Below are 13,781 nucleotides of genomic sequence, written 5' to 3'. Positions count from 1 at the left end.
TTGATTCATCTTGTGTATCTTAGGTGTACTCTTCAGTATTGAGGTAACCACCACATATTTTGCTGTGCGTAATTATTGGCGTGGCTTCTTTGCGGCTGTTTGTGGCGCGACGGTGTTTCGCCTATTAGCGGTGTGGTTTCACAATGCAGACACGGTGCGCGCGATATTCCTTACAAACTTCACCACCGAATTCCCGTTCGATCCGCAGGAATTNATTTGTTTGTTTTTGTTTTTTTGATTCATCTTGTGTATCTTAGGTGTACTCTTCAGTATTGAGGTAACCACCACATATTTTGCTGTGCGTAATTATTGGCGTGGCTTCTTTGCGGCTGTTTGTGGCGCGACGGTGTTTCGCCTATTAGCGGTGTGGTTTCACAATGCAGACACGGTGCGCGCGATATTCCTTACAAACTTCACCACCGAATTCCCGTTCGATCCGCAGGAATTATTCGTGTTTGCGTTGATGGGGTAAGTGGCGACATATTTACTAGATACCTGAGCAAAAGTATAAAAGGTAATTAAGGGATTACCTTAAAGCCGAAACTAGTAGATATTTCGAGTTTCCATATTTTTTTTTTCAAATAAAATGTCTGTTTGTTCAAACGGTGAAGTCGCAACCACAACGGTTTACCTAAATTCGAAAACTCGTCAAAGAAACTCGTCAAAATTTGAAAAAAAAAATGCCTTTTTAGAACTCCCTAATTCTATTTTTTTGAAGGCATAGCATTCCGTGCTCTATCCTTATTTCTATGTGAAGTGGTCATAATTTCACCTTCCTTATTAACAAAAAAAAAAAAAACACAAAAATTTAGTGTATTTTGATATATTGCTGGTCCCTCTGTTTATTTTATTTTTAAATGTAATTCCTCTATGTATTCATAAACCAACCAAACTTTTGTAAAGTAAGTTAACAATGAAATAATAAAAAAAGTTTATATAATACAGTGGTCGAAAAAAATTCAGTCGCTCCAATTATTTTTATTTATTTTTTTTTTTTAATTTGAGTTATTTTTTTTTTAATATAATTAATTATTTAACAAATATTTGCAATATTTGAAAAAAAATCTAGAAACTTTCGTAAAAATTTCGAGCTTTTTAACTCGATTTTCTAGAAAGATTTTAAGTCTGCCGCTTTGTAGCCCACTCAATTCCTTATGAAAAAAAATTATGTTTATTCGTTATATGAAAGCAAATGCGACAAACAAAATTCTAAAAAATCAACGGTAATTTTCGGTGATTTGAAACGTTATTAACCTAGAATTGAACGTGCTGAAATTCCCCACAAAAAACGGTCCCTTCCCCACGCAAACTGAAAATCCCCGCAAATCGGGGAATTCCTCACGTGTTGGCTTCCCTGGAAAGCACCTAATGTCTTCTCCTCTCTATGCGACGTGGTCCACGTTGCTGTGACATATAAAATAATGGGCATGATGAAAGAATTGTAGAGCGTGATTTTTGTTCGTCGAGATAGGGCTCTGCTTTACAATTAATTTCCGGCAACGGTTGTGCGTTGGGCGGAGCAAACATCTCTCATGTTGGACAAGTGCTTCCATTTGCCATTAGCCAGTAAGATATCTTCTAACGATATTTACTTCGTGCCTTATAAGGTGAAGGAGTTCTTTTTTCTCTTTGGAGTTCTGCTTTCTTCCTTATTTACCCACTATTGTTGCGCTTCATTATCCATCCCTTTATAAAGTATTAAGTATTGAATGCATCTCCACACCAATTTTGAGGTGAATTTGGGCTATCATAGCGAGAAGCGCAATCCTACTATCACTAGACGCGTTGGTTAGTTTCCCCGCTCTACATACCACCTTAGACATAGTTCAATTGCATACTCCTAAGTCCCCTTTCAGACACGTCAAGTCTTGAAAGCAATTTTTTTCGCATTCTCTTTTGTGTTTTCTATTTGCTTCCACACGCGTCAACTTTAATTGAATTCAAGTCCTTGGTTCTTTAAATGGGAAGCAACGAAAAGATCAAAAGAGACAAGAAAACTTGAAACGAATTGACGGTACGGAGGTATCTGTGCTCTTCCCCTCTCTTCTCACCTCCTTAGCCTACGAACGAGCAGACTTGAAAGCAAGACTTGACGTGTCTGAAAGGGGACTAAGCTTGAAAGAGAGAGCTTATGGTCAAAATGATCCTTGCGCCGACATTAGTTAGTTCAATTTGTGTTGTCCTCTCTGCACTGGTGATGCCCACGCAGACAAGTCGTTGGTGTATTTCTGAACTTGACCTACGAGGAATTCATATTTATTTTTGAAAATTAGCCAGTTCCTAGATGAAATTAGCGCACTGCGTAGAGAATTTCTAGCCTTATTATATTAAGTAATGAGCCTTAACACTAAATACTGAGAGTCTAAATCAACAAGAATAGCCTAATTTTACCCTTATATTGCATTTAAATCTAAATCAATTAAATCTGACTGTATCACATTCTCATTTACTCGAAATTTCTTATCATCACCTAGCGTTGTCTCCGGCATTGGTGGAGCTGCCTACGTTTGGGTGCATCGCCGTTATGTACTCTTCATGCGTTCCAACAAGAAGATGAACAAATTCTTGCAGAAAAAGTAAGTGCCAATTCTCACCAGAAGCTTTGTAACGTCACCTGAACTTTGTTTTCCTCCATCTACTGTCTAGTCGGTTTCTCTATCCGGGCTTTCTGGCGCTGCTCGTTTCTACTCTCTCATTTCCGCTAGGCACCGGCCAGTTCATCGCTGGCGAACTGAGCACACACGAACAAGTTACACAGTTGTTTAGTAATTTCACATGGTCACGCGACGATCTCACTGTGGAGCAGGCGGCCATTGTTACACATTGGGTTACTAGTTACACCAATATATTCATCAATCTCTCCATCTATATTGTGTTCACCGTAAGTACAGTGTCAACGGTACGTTAACATAAAAGAAAATACGCTTAATAAATTGCTTCTCCCCTTTTACAGTTTTTCATTTCCATCATCGCCTCCACCATACCAGTGCCTTCGGGTATTTTTATACCCGTTTTCAAAATTGGCGCCAGTTGGGACGTCTCATTGGCGAAAGTATGCATTTGTGGTTTCCGCACGGCGTGCGCTACGGCGGTCGTCTATCGCCCATCATACCCGGCGGTTATGCCGTTGTAGGTGCGGCAGCATTTTCCGGCGCCGTGACGCATACCGTTTCGGTAGCGGTAATCATTTTCGAGATGACCGGCCAGATAACACACGTTGTACCGGTGATGATCGCAGTGTTAATAGCGAACGCCATTGCAGCCCTTCTACAACCGTCCATGTACGACAGTATTATATTGATTAAGAAACTGCCGTATCTGCCCGATCTGCTGCCATCCAGTTCAGCGATGTACAGCATCTATGTGGAGGATTTTATGGTACGAGATGTGAAATACATCTGGCATGGCATTTCGTATCAAAAACTCAAGGAGGTGCTGAAGGCGAACAAAACGCTCCGATCTCTACCGCTGGTCGATAGTCACGAGAATATGATACTGCTCGGTTCCGTACAACGTTATGAATTGATTAAAATGATTGAAAAACATATTGGACGTGAGAAACGCATGGAGGTGGCACAAAAGTGGCAAAAGGAAGCGGAAGAACGGTAAGTACGAAATTTTTGGGTGAAACTAGTTTGTGCCGAGAAAAATGTAATTTTTTCTCACCCCATCCCCCTTCTAGCGCCCGCGAAGAAGAGAAGAAGAAACAAGAGGCTGAATTGAAAATACGTCGTCCTTCTCGCTTCGAAGTATTACCCGCTCCCGACATACTTAGTTTGCGGCAAATTGCCAACGATGAAATGTTGCCGCCCAAACAACGCCAAGAATCGCTCAATAATAATTTGGCACCACGAAAATCCATTTTGAAAAAGACAAACTCCTTTAATTTAAAAACATTCGCACCTACCTCACCGCACAGCCCTAACATTACCCCATACACCACCATCACGGGCACCGAGCATCGCATTCGTTCCGCCTTTGAGGCGATCTTCCGTAAATCGAATACTCTGCAGGATGTACACCCGGATCCGGATGCTGGCAGCATATCGCCGGCTGTGAGCGCCAATGAGGTGCCGCATGTACAGCGCGCGCCCAGCATCTCGAAGAAAGTTCAATTGGTATGTAGATTTTGAGGAAATGCTTTTCCAATAATTCGGTACAAAAATTTTGTGCACGCCACTAGTGTGGAATGTGTTTTTTCATGTTTGTTGCTTGTTATTGCTGTTGGTTTTGTTTTGTTTTATGTTCATCATTTGTGATTTGTCGATTTTGAAATTTTGTTTCTGCATGGATTTAAACGAAGCTGTTTAAATTATATTTGTCTGGTATTTACTTTTTCTATGCAAGCAAGCACAAAATACTGTGGAGTCTACAGAACAAGATCGAAAGGTAAAAATTCTCACCAACTAAATTTATTTCATGACTAAAACACCCCTTATACATATAAGTTATTGATTTCTTTTTCTGCTTTCCAATTTCTAGAGACTAGGGACTGTAAACAAAAGTTATTTATAAATTATGAAATCAAAATAATCAAAATCTGTTTTATTGTTGAATATGATTTCTTTATGAGTTAAAAAGAAATATCTTCTATTATTTTGAGCAAGGGTTTTTGAGACGTGTAATTTTTATATTTCCAGCATTGATATTATAATGAAATACTTCATGATTAAAGGCTTTAACGAGATTTTTTTCGGAACTGTTTAGCATTTTTCGGAACTTTTCGGTATTGTTCGTGTTTTCTGAAAACATTGCTTTATTTTTTTCTCGATTTTTAAAAAATCCCTTTGATCACCTTTTTTATATTTTTCGGAACATCTCAAGTTTTATTTTCAAAGGTCTTTCGGTATTTAAAATTTTAAATGACTTACATTTTGTTGATATGGAAATGAAGTGATTCGTGATTTTTCGGATTTTTTCGAGACTTCAAAACATCGAGACTTTTTCGGACCTGTTCAGGATGCTTTCGGAACTGTTCGGGATTCTTCGTGTTTGCTCGGAAAACTTTGTGACCCCTTGTTAATTTTTTTTTTTGGTCTTTCAGTATTATTTTGAGTTTTTCGACAATTTTAGGAGTACTTCGTAAAATATATTTTGGGATTTTTGTGGGGATTTACCGAAGATTTCCAGATTTTCTGATTGTGAAATAAAAATATTTGTGATTTATGGGGGTTTGTTGGGGCTTTATGGAGATTTATTTCGGGACGCTTCGCGATTTTTACGGAACCGCTCAAGAACTTTTTTTAATTTTTTCGCGAGTTGTAGAGAGCTTTTGGGAGCTTAAAGCTTTTTTCGAGAGATTTCCCTGGAAGACTTTTCGAGGTTTTTCGGAATACTTGATACTATATTTCTATCCTTCTGGTAATGTAATTTTAAATACTTAAATTATTTGTTTTGCTCTCCAATTAAGCTCTTTAGTTCAGTTGTTTCGGTTAAAGCATACTTTTGCAATTCATTTTTTCTTAACTTTAAATAATGTTTTTATTACAAGCCAACGCCTCCGAGCTCGCCGGATAGCATAAAAAACAATAAATTTGTAAGTAAATGGAAAATGTAAATAAACTTTGTATTTCAAGACTTTTGTTTTTTGTTCTTTAAAAAGTCTCAAATCGCACCTAATTCACCGGTATTAAAAAAGAAAAACAAGAAACCGAATCATGTTGTAAGTACTAAATAAATAAAGTAAAATTGAAGAGTTTTTTTTAGAAAGGGATCTAAGTGGGTTTTGAGAAACATTAGTAATTATTAACTTGATAGGTACTTACTAAAAAAGTGGCCTATAAATGTAAAATATTTGTTCAAACTAAATACTGAAACTTTCGTATAAAAACAGTCCACTTATTTTCCTTCTGTGCAATTTTCCTAAAATTCTTTTTAATTTCAATTAGGCTAAAGTGATAATGATCTTCCATTGAATTTTCCTTTCGGACATATAACCTTTATTCTTTTGTATTGTATCTTTTGCTTTTAATAAACATTTTTCTACAAGCCTACACCTTCAAGTTCATTGGAAAGCATGAAAAGCAACAGATTTGTAAGTAATTAAAAAAAAAAATTACAAAAATTATATTTTGAAATAATTTTTTTTTGTGCTTCCGAAAGTTTCAACTCGCCCCCAACTCGCCGATACTAACAAAGAAACACACTAAACTGAATAATGTTGTAAGTAACAGAACAAATTGGAAGAGTTGTTGCACAAGGGTTATACATACATTAGGGATGTTAATTTTTCAGCTTTTTCCGATCCCGGGATTTAGATATTCATTACTTTTCCACAACTTAAATCAAAAAAATTGCTTCTATATTGTTTGAGAAGCTCTCCTACTATAAAATAAATAATAAATATTTATTTTAAAGGACTTTGTAATTTCAAAGGTATGATTAATTCCTAAAATTATTAAAAAAGTTCAATGCAATATAGAATAAAAATATGGATACCAAATGCAAGAAGACATTTCTTTAGAACTCAAAAAAATACAAATTTTTGGATTAACAACAAGGACGAATAGGTAATTTTTTAAAGTTAGAAGGACGAAATTCGTGGATGTTATCGAGTTTATATAAGTTCTTAACCTATAATTTTTTCAAATTCAAATATTGCGAAATTTCAAGGATAAATTTTAAAAGGACATTTTCAATACTTACCAGTCCTTCCTCACCAAAAACTTTAATCTGTTTAAATTCCAAAGGATCTCCTCTTTAATTTGATACCATAGTTCTTCTCTAAGCACATTTCTCTAAATTTTTTGAATAATTTTTTAATTACTGACGTCAGAGTGAAAAACTAAAAACGAAATTTTACTATATTTGGCCCAGGGTTTCGCGAATATATTGATTTTTATGTGTGAAATTTACTATCGCACGGTGTTATATGTATAATGCGCTAGACGTTTATAAAAAAATATTAATTATTAAATGAAAAAAGAAATGTAGCCAATACTGCTCAAGAAAAGGAGTTTCTCTTATTGCCATTAGTGCAAATTACAAATCCCGAAAATCCCAGAATTATTTGCCAAGAATCCCGTGGTTTTTGAGACTTTAAAAAGGTCGGGATCCCCGGGTTTAAGATTCCTAACATACATACTACATAAACTCTCCATACAATTCATGTTTAAAATAAACTTCCTTTATTAACAATCATCCATAAAAATATTTACTTGAAATAAGCGTCCACGAAGCTTAAGTTCATCACCCGTCCATGCCAAAGTTAGAACAAAATTAGCCAATACAAGATGGGATCAATCTATGCTGCCAGCACCACCAAAAAAAGGTATACTACGAAAGTCACATTCAACCACGGATTGTTCGAATGCCAAAGCAAATGCTGCTATTAGATGGAATACTTTCATGGAAAATACCCAGGCTGCATTGAATTCGAGTGAACCGAAAGTAAAGAAAGAAATTGGTTCTTACTCTTTACACGAAATATTTAGCTATTGCCGGATATCATACCCGCATTATGGAGCTAATTGATATTCATAAGTACATAAGTATTTATATAGCTCGATAAAGGTAAAGCTTAGTAGTAATTTTTAAAGCACACAAAATCATCAAATTTGATTTACCCAAGTGTTTTCTTCATGCTTTCTTTTTGTGTTGATGTCTTTGGTTTTACACACCTAAAATATGTACATAGTTATACGATATTTAGTAGTTAACCTAAACTATAGCGGACATCTCTTTGTGGAACATTTCAAACCCCTAACTACTATCAGAACCGGAAATTTCCTCAAAATCTTAATTACTTACATGGGTAAAATGTTTTACAATTCTGGTCATCGAATATAAATATTTTGGAGATAAAACAAATTGTATTAGTAAGGCGGGCAGCGGAGCTTTGCACAATATGGTCTGCCGTAAGTAAGCATGCCTACCCTAAAGTTTAAGTGTTCTGCTCAGTCCACAAGAAATGTGGCCCTGCCTTATGCGCCAACTACCGCGCGATCAGCTTTCTAAGTGTCGGCTATAAGTAATTTTTGAGCGTGTTTTGTAAAAAGCGAAAGCCAGCCAATTGATTGAGCTTTATCAGTGTGACTTTATACCTAGTAAATCCACCACAGCTTCGTAAGAAATGGAAGGACCTCTACTACTAATAAGCTGACCTACTTAACTGATGCTGGAGCAGATAATAGGTCGTATGAATAAAAACTAAGCAACTGCTTTTTCTTAAGATTTCAAACCATTTACTTGAATTTATATGATTTTTTATGTATATATTAGGGTGGGTCCTAAAACCAATTGAAAGATTTTGTTTAGGTCTCTCTCACTCACGGTCACAGATATCACATACAAAAATTTGGTTCTGATTGGAGACGGTTAAGGCGTGTCGCACAGGGGCCAAAGTCCAGATTCCTCTATAGAGACTCAAAAAATTAAAATTATTATTTTTTTCATCTAATACCCAAAATCGATTCTACCATAATCGCAGATATCACATATAAATTTTGGTCCCGATTGGAGTCGGTTAAGACGTCTTCAAAGGGTAATTAGAACTTTGACCCCTGTGCGCCACGCCTTAACCGACGCCTATCGAGGCCAAAATTTAAATGCGACAGCTTTCACCGTAGTAGAATGGATTTTGGTATTAGATGAAAAAAAAAAAAATTTATTTTAATATTTTTTGAGTCTCCAGTTTGAGTTGAGTACCCAAGTTTTGCAAAAATCGAAGTGATCTTAATTATTTAATTTTTTTATTTAGGGAAATATATTTCGAATCTCAATTCCATCGAAAAAAGTAAATTTTTTCCAATATAGTTATTACACTGAGCTTTTCACTTTTATGAAAACACACAGTTGAACAGAAAAAAATAAAAGAAATGCGGTAAGGAATAATAAAAAAAAATTGTTTCAAAATAACTGTTTTTACAAAGAAAGGTGATATTTACAAAAAAAGAGTTTCTCCATATATTGGACCTCTGTAGTGAAAGGGTTAAGATGGCGATTAGGGCGAGACAAATGCGAGCGTATAAGACCTTTCTTTATTGCAACATAACTTAATTGAAATAGTAATTCTGTGCTTGACATCCAATCAATTGGTATTATAAAAATTGCGGATATGTCAAAATTCATCAAAGAACTTATTATAAAAATGTCTTCATATAGACAGGAGGCCCAGTCTGATGATTTTCCAACGGGTCGTTTTCTATAAAAAAATCACTTTATCACTTATTAGTATGTAGATGCGAATTCCTGTTGGATGTTTTATAAACAATAAGTAAATTTTTCATTCATTTAAATATGCTTTGTTCGTTTTCACCTTAATACATGTTTAAAAATATTTAAGTTTGTATGTATGTATGTATGTATTTCATATTACTTTTGTCTTTGTCCTTCATCTTATGTAAGTTTTGTCAATTTCAATTCTACATATATTCTAACTTTGCAATTCATTTGGCTTTTACTAAATTTGTTTGTATTTAAGTTCTATGCCTTGAAATATAATTTGTCACAAGTGCTTCTTTAACAAATCTTTAAATTTTCTTTTGTAGATATATTTGTTTTTAATTATAACTTAAAATATATTTCTTTCTTTTCTATATGCCACACTTCCTACGTTCCCTACACTTCTATCACAAATCAATACTCCCAACAACGTAAATATGTAAAAAAAAAAAAAAAAAATAAAAAAATGCACAACTGTACATAAAACCAGACAATGAGCATGAAAAAGACGAAGTCGGTCACACTGGTAGGTGTCTTATAAATATTTATGTTTAAGTGCAATAAATTCGGAAAGTAAATATTCATAAAAATTTATGCAAATTAATAATAGTTAATTGTTTACGCCGCGTAGTAATTTAAACAACGCCGCAGCAGTCAACGAGTTAAACAAAAAATAAATAAATACTTCAATAACTCGTATATGCAGCTTTTTTAAATTCAATTTTTTATACAAATGCAAAATTAATTTAATCGGCTTTACAATTTTCATTTGATTTTTTTTTTCTTTAGCCACGCGAACGTGTCATCGATATGTCGCCGGAGGATCAAAAGAAATGGGAAATGGAAGAAATGTCGAGATCAATCGATCTAGAACAGGCCAATGTAAATATCGATCCATCACCATTTCAGCTGGTCGAACGCACCTCAATACTCAAAGTGCATTCGCTGTTCTCAATGGTGGGCATAAATCACGCTTATGTGACGAAAATCGGACGTCTTGTGGGTGTTGTGGGACTGAAAGAGGTAAGTTCAATGTAATCCAATGGAAAAAAAATCACTAGTGCAGCAATCAAAAATTACATATCGTCGATGTTTTCGCAAAACCGCCCATCGACGAGAGATTTGATAACCCTGAGTTCTAGGCACCGAGATTCATCAAATCAATGACCTTTTTTGTACCCCTGTAAACTTTGAGTGTCGTAAGATAGGCGGTCTAAAATCTAAAATCTCAAGGTGGTAAAAATTTGTATTTTATCACGGGTTCAATAAGATGTTTGTTTAAGGCGACAAACCTCTAGAAATGGGCGTGGCAGTTAAGTTAACAAAATGCAGATTTGATTGCGGTTTTCGACAGAGAACCGTTGCAACATTTGTTGCAACATTTGTTTCGCATCTTCTTCTTAAATCGAGGAATCGTCTATGTAGAATTGGACGTTGCAGTTTTAAGACGAAATTTAAAAAATCTTATTGTGGCTTTCGGCAAAATAACTACATATCGAGCCCTAACCGCCAAAATAACGTAAGCGACAATTTTTTTAAAATTTTATTTTTGATGCAGAAATGCATCTAGATGCTCTAGGAATATTTCTGCATCAAAAAGAAAATTTTGAAAAAAGTGTCGCTTACGTTATTTTGGCGGTTAGGGCTCGATATGAAGTTATTTTGAAGAAAGCCCCAATAAAATTTTTTAACTTTCGTCTTAAAACTGCAACGCCTAGTTCTACATTGAAGATTCCTCGATTTAAAAAGAAGTTTGCGTGTATAGTGTATACTAATATCGTTTATTCCGCCACTTTTTTTTTCTTGTAACGCACTGTAAATTGGCCCTAAAGGTTTGGAGACCATCGCGGTTGCAAAGTTGTCTTTCTCGTAACACATCATTACACCAAAGAAAGAAGCCCATATTTCACTAAACTCGATCACTTTGCTTTCTCTTCCAGCTGCGCAAAGCTATTGAAGACATCAATAGCAATAATTTCGTAGTACAAAGTCAGGCAAAAGATGACGTAGAAGCCGATCACCGATCAGCGGCCGAGAAGCCATTGCTAACGCCACCTTTGCCGCCGTCGCCGCATGCCACGAGTGACAGAGAGGTCAATACGACAGTGACCTCTATGGATTCGGCGCTGTCACATTCGGATAATTGCTCCGATATTGAAATGGAACACATGAAGGGGGAGAGTAGTGGTGAGGAACAACACAACAACAACAACAACAGCTGCTGCAGCAACAACCACAACATAACCAACAAATCTACAATACAACAGGGACAAATACGCCAACAACAAATGGCACACCAACAAAATCAACAAATGAGCCATAGCAAGTACATATATATTGAATAGACATACATACATACAAATATACCTAGATACAGACATAAATGAATAGTCCACTTATGTACATATGTCTGAAGTGATTTTGTTAAAGAAAAGTTAACTGAGCTAAATTGTATTAAATTTAGTAGGTTAGTATTGTATTAAATAATTTTATTGTAGGTAGAAAGAAAAACTAAGCGAGTGATTTTTTTTTAATTTTAGCAATTAATGTATGTATGTAACTGTATTAGGAATTTGTAGCTTGTCGTAGCATATATTTTATTTCGTTAATACTTTATTGTTGCTGCTTATGAAAGCAAATTTTTTAAGAACTTTTAAAAAAAGAACTTTAGCACATTTCTGTTGTATGTAGTAAAATATAGATTTTAGTTTTCAAAATGTTTCGATTTCATATACATATTTGTATGACATCTTTATTACAACTCCGTCGGTTATTCGCTTAGATTTGAGTAAATAGTTAGAAAACGCGAAATAAAAATATCGGTAGTTCGGTTGCGATTTCGAGACTCTCAAGATTTTCCAAACTTTCAGGTTGTGAAAGTAACCCTTATAAACGAACCGGCCGCCCAACAGAGAAACGTTCGATTTGGCGACAGCGCGTTTTTGTACATTTTTCGTATCCTGAAACGTAAAGTTTTTTTTTCAAATTTACCTTAATTTTAAACTTCAAGTTGTTACTCGGTAATTTTATCAACTGTTGTTGTCCTTTTTAGCTAACTTTTTTGTCTGATAATCGCTGTTTATCAACAGCTGATTCGGGGCTTTTTTCCTACAAAAAAATAATTTTTTTTTGTTTTTGTTATTTTATGGCCTTATAACAAGTATATTCAACAATTTCAAGCTCAATAAAAATTCTTGAATACAAAAAAAATTTAACTGAAAATTAAAGAATTTTCGGTCGGAGTTAAATTGAACAGTTATCGAACAACTGATTGCAAGCCTTCCACCACGATAATTCGATAATTGGTAAACCGATAATAGAACAAATTTACACAAACAAAATACATGGGGAAAATTACCGAACACCGAGTTAACGANTTATGGCCTTATAACAAGTATATTCAACAATTTCAAGCTCAATAAAAATTTTTGAATACAAAATAAAAAAATTTAACTGAAAATTAAAGAATTTTCGGTCGGAGTTAAATTGAACAATTATCGAACAACTGATTGCAAGCCTTCCACCACGATAATTCGATAATTGGTAAACCGATAATAGAACAAATTTACACAAACAAATACGTGGGAAAAATTACCGTACACCGAGTTAACGTATACCAAGCTCTGTCTGAAGACCCCTGATAATTTTAAAATATTCAAACTGAACATTTGAAAACATGTATATTAGGATGGTCCTAAAAATGTCGACATCATTTTGTACAAAATACAGAATAAAGACTTCCATGAAAGTTAAAAAAAAATGCGGCCGCGACCAGTGTTTCCAACAAATTTAATTCTTTCTAAATCTTAAAAAATTTTCACTTGAACCTTGATAAATTTGACATATTTTTGACACTTATTCATATAAATCCGTTAACTCGCTGAGTTACAGCTGGTCAAAGTAAAATTTTTTATTTTTTTTTGGAATTTTTGCGATTTAAAGAAAATAAACTTTTTTTTAACTCTATTAACGAACNGCGACCAGTGTTTCCAACAAATTTAATTCTTTCTAAATCTTAAAAAATTTTCACTTGAACCTTGATAAATTTGACATATTTTTGACACTTATTCATATAAATCCGTTAACTCGCTGAGTTACAGCTGGTCAAAGTAAAATTTTTTATTTTTTTTGGAATTTTTGCGATTTAAAGAAAATAAACTTTTTTTTAATTCTATTAACGAAAATTTTTTTTTTCAATTTTGAAATTTTCGCGGATGTTCTACGAACAAAATAAAGGGGTACCCAATTTGTTGACATGTTTAAGAGCCACCCCAATGCACCAGACGAAACTTATTTGTTTCATAACAATTTTCCATACTTTTCCAGGCATATACACAATGCTGGGAAAACATATCAGAAAAAAGATCGAAAATGGAATCAGAAAACGGATGGAACAACCAATTTGTATATGAAATTGTTTCAATTCTCCGATACGTTTTCAGATAATTTGCTGGCTGGGTATGCTTTTAACATAAGAAACAAATTTTACCTTTTTTTAATTTTAATAATTCTCAGAGCCTTAGAGGCAAAAGTATGCTAAGTGAGCCTTTTTTGTAAACGTAATACGAATCCAGTTGGAATGATGTTAAGAAATTTTAAATTTCCTTTTGGTGCAGAAA

The 13,781-nt window shown here is 34.5% G+C and overlaps 1 protein-coding gene across 1 annotated transcript; it reads left to right on the top strand.

The window, feature by feature from the left end:
- Nucleotides 1-238: 238 nt before the first annotated feature.
- On the top strand, nt 239-11,628 carry LOC108378755 (chloride channel protein 2-like; the record flags this gene model as incomplete). The annotated part of the gene is given in 14 exon segments (XM_017635056.1): nt 239-468; nt 2,475-2,576; nt 2,647-2,881; nt 2,954-3,026; nt 3,029-3,605; nt 3,683-4,118; nt 4,348-4,389; nt 5,492-5,536; nt 5,603-5,662; nt 7,168-7,389; nt 9,653-9,688; nt 9,952-10,185; nt 11,103-11,360; nt 11,363-11,628. Coding segments are annotated over 14 exon segments (2,673 nt in total), but the record flags the coding sequence as incomplete, so codon positions are not given.
- Between the last annotated feature and the right edge of the window lie 2,153 nt (nt 11,629-13,781).

The sequence above is a fragment of the Rhagoletis zephyria genome, unplaced genomic scaffold (assembly GCF_001687245.7).
Source record: "Rhagoletis zephyria isolate East Lansing unplaced genomic scaffold, Rhagoletis_zephyria_1.1 Rzeph_scaffold_14828, whole genome shotgun sequence".
Taxonomy (NCBI): Eukaryota; Metazoa; Arthropoda; class Insecta; order Diptera; family Tephritidae; genus Rhagoletis; species Rhagoletis zephyria.
Note: the sequence above shows the minus strand (reverse complement) of the source record. Positions and strands in the feature narration are given on the sequence as shown.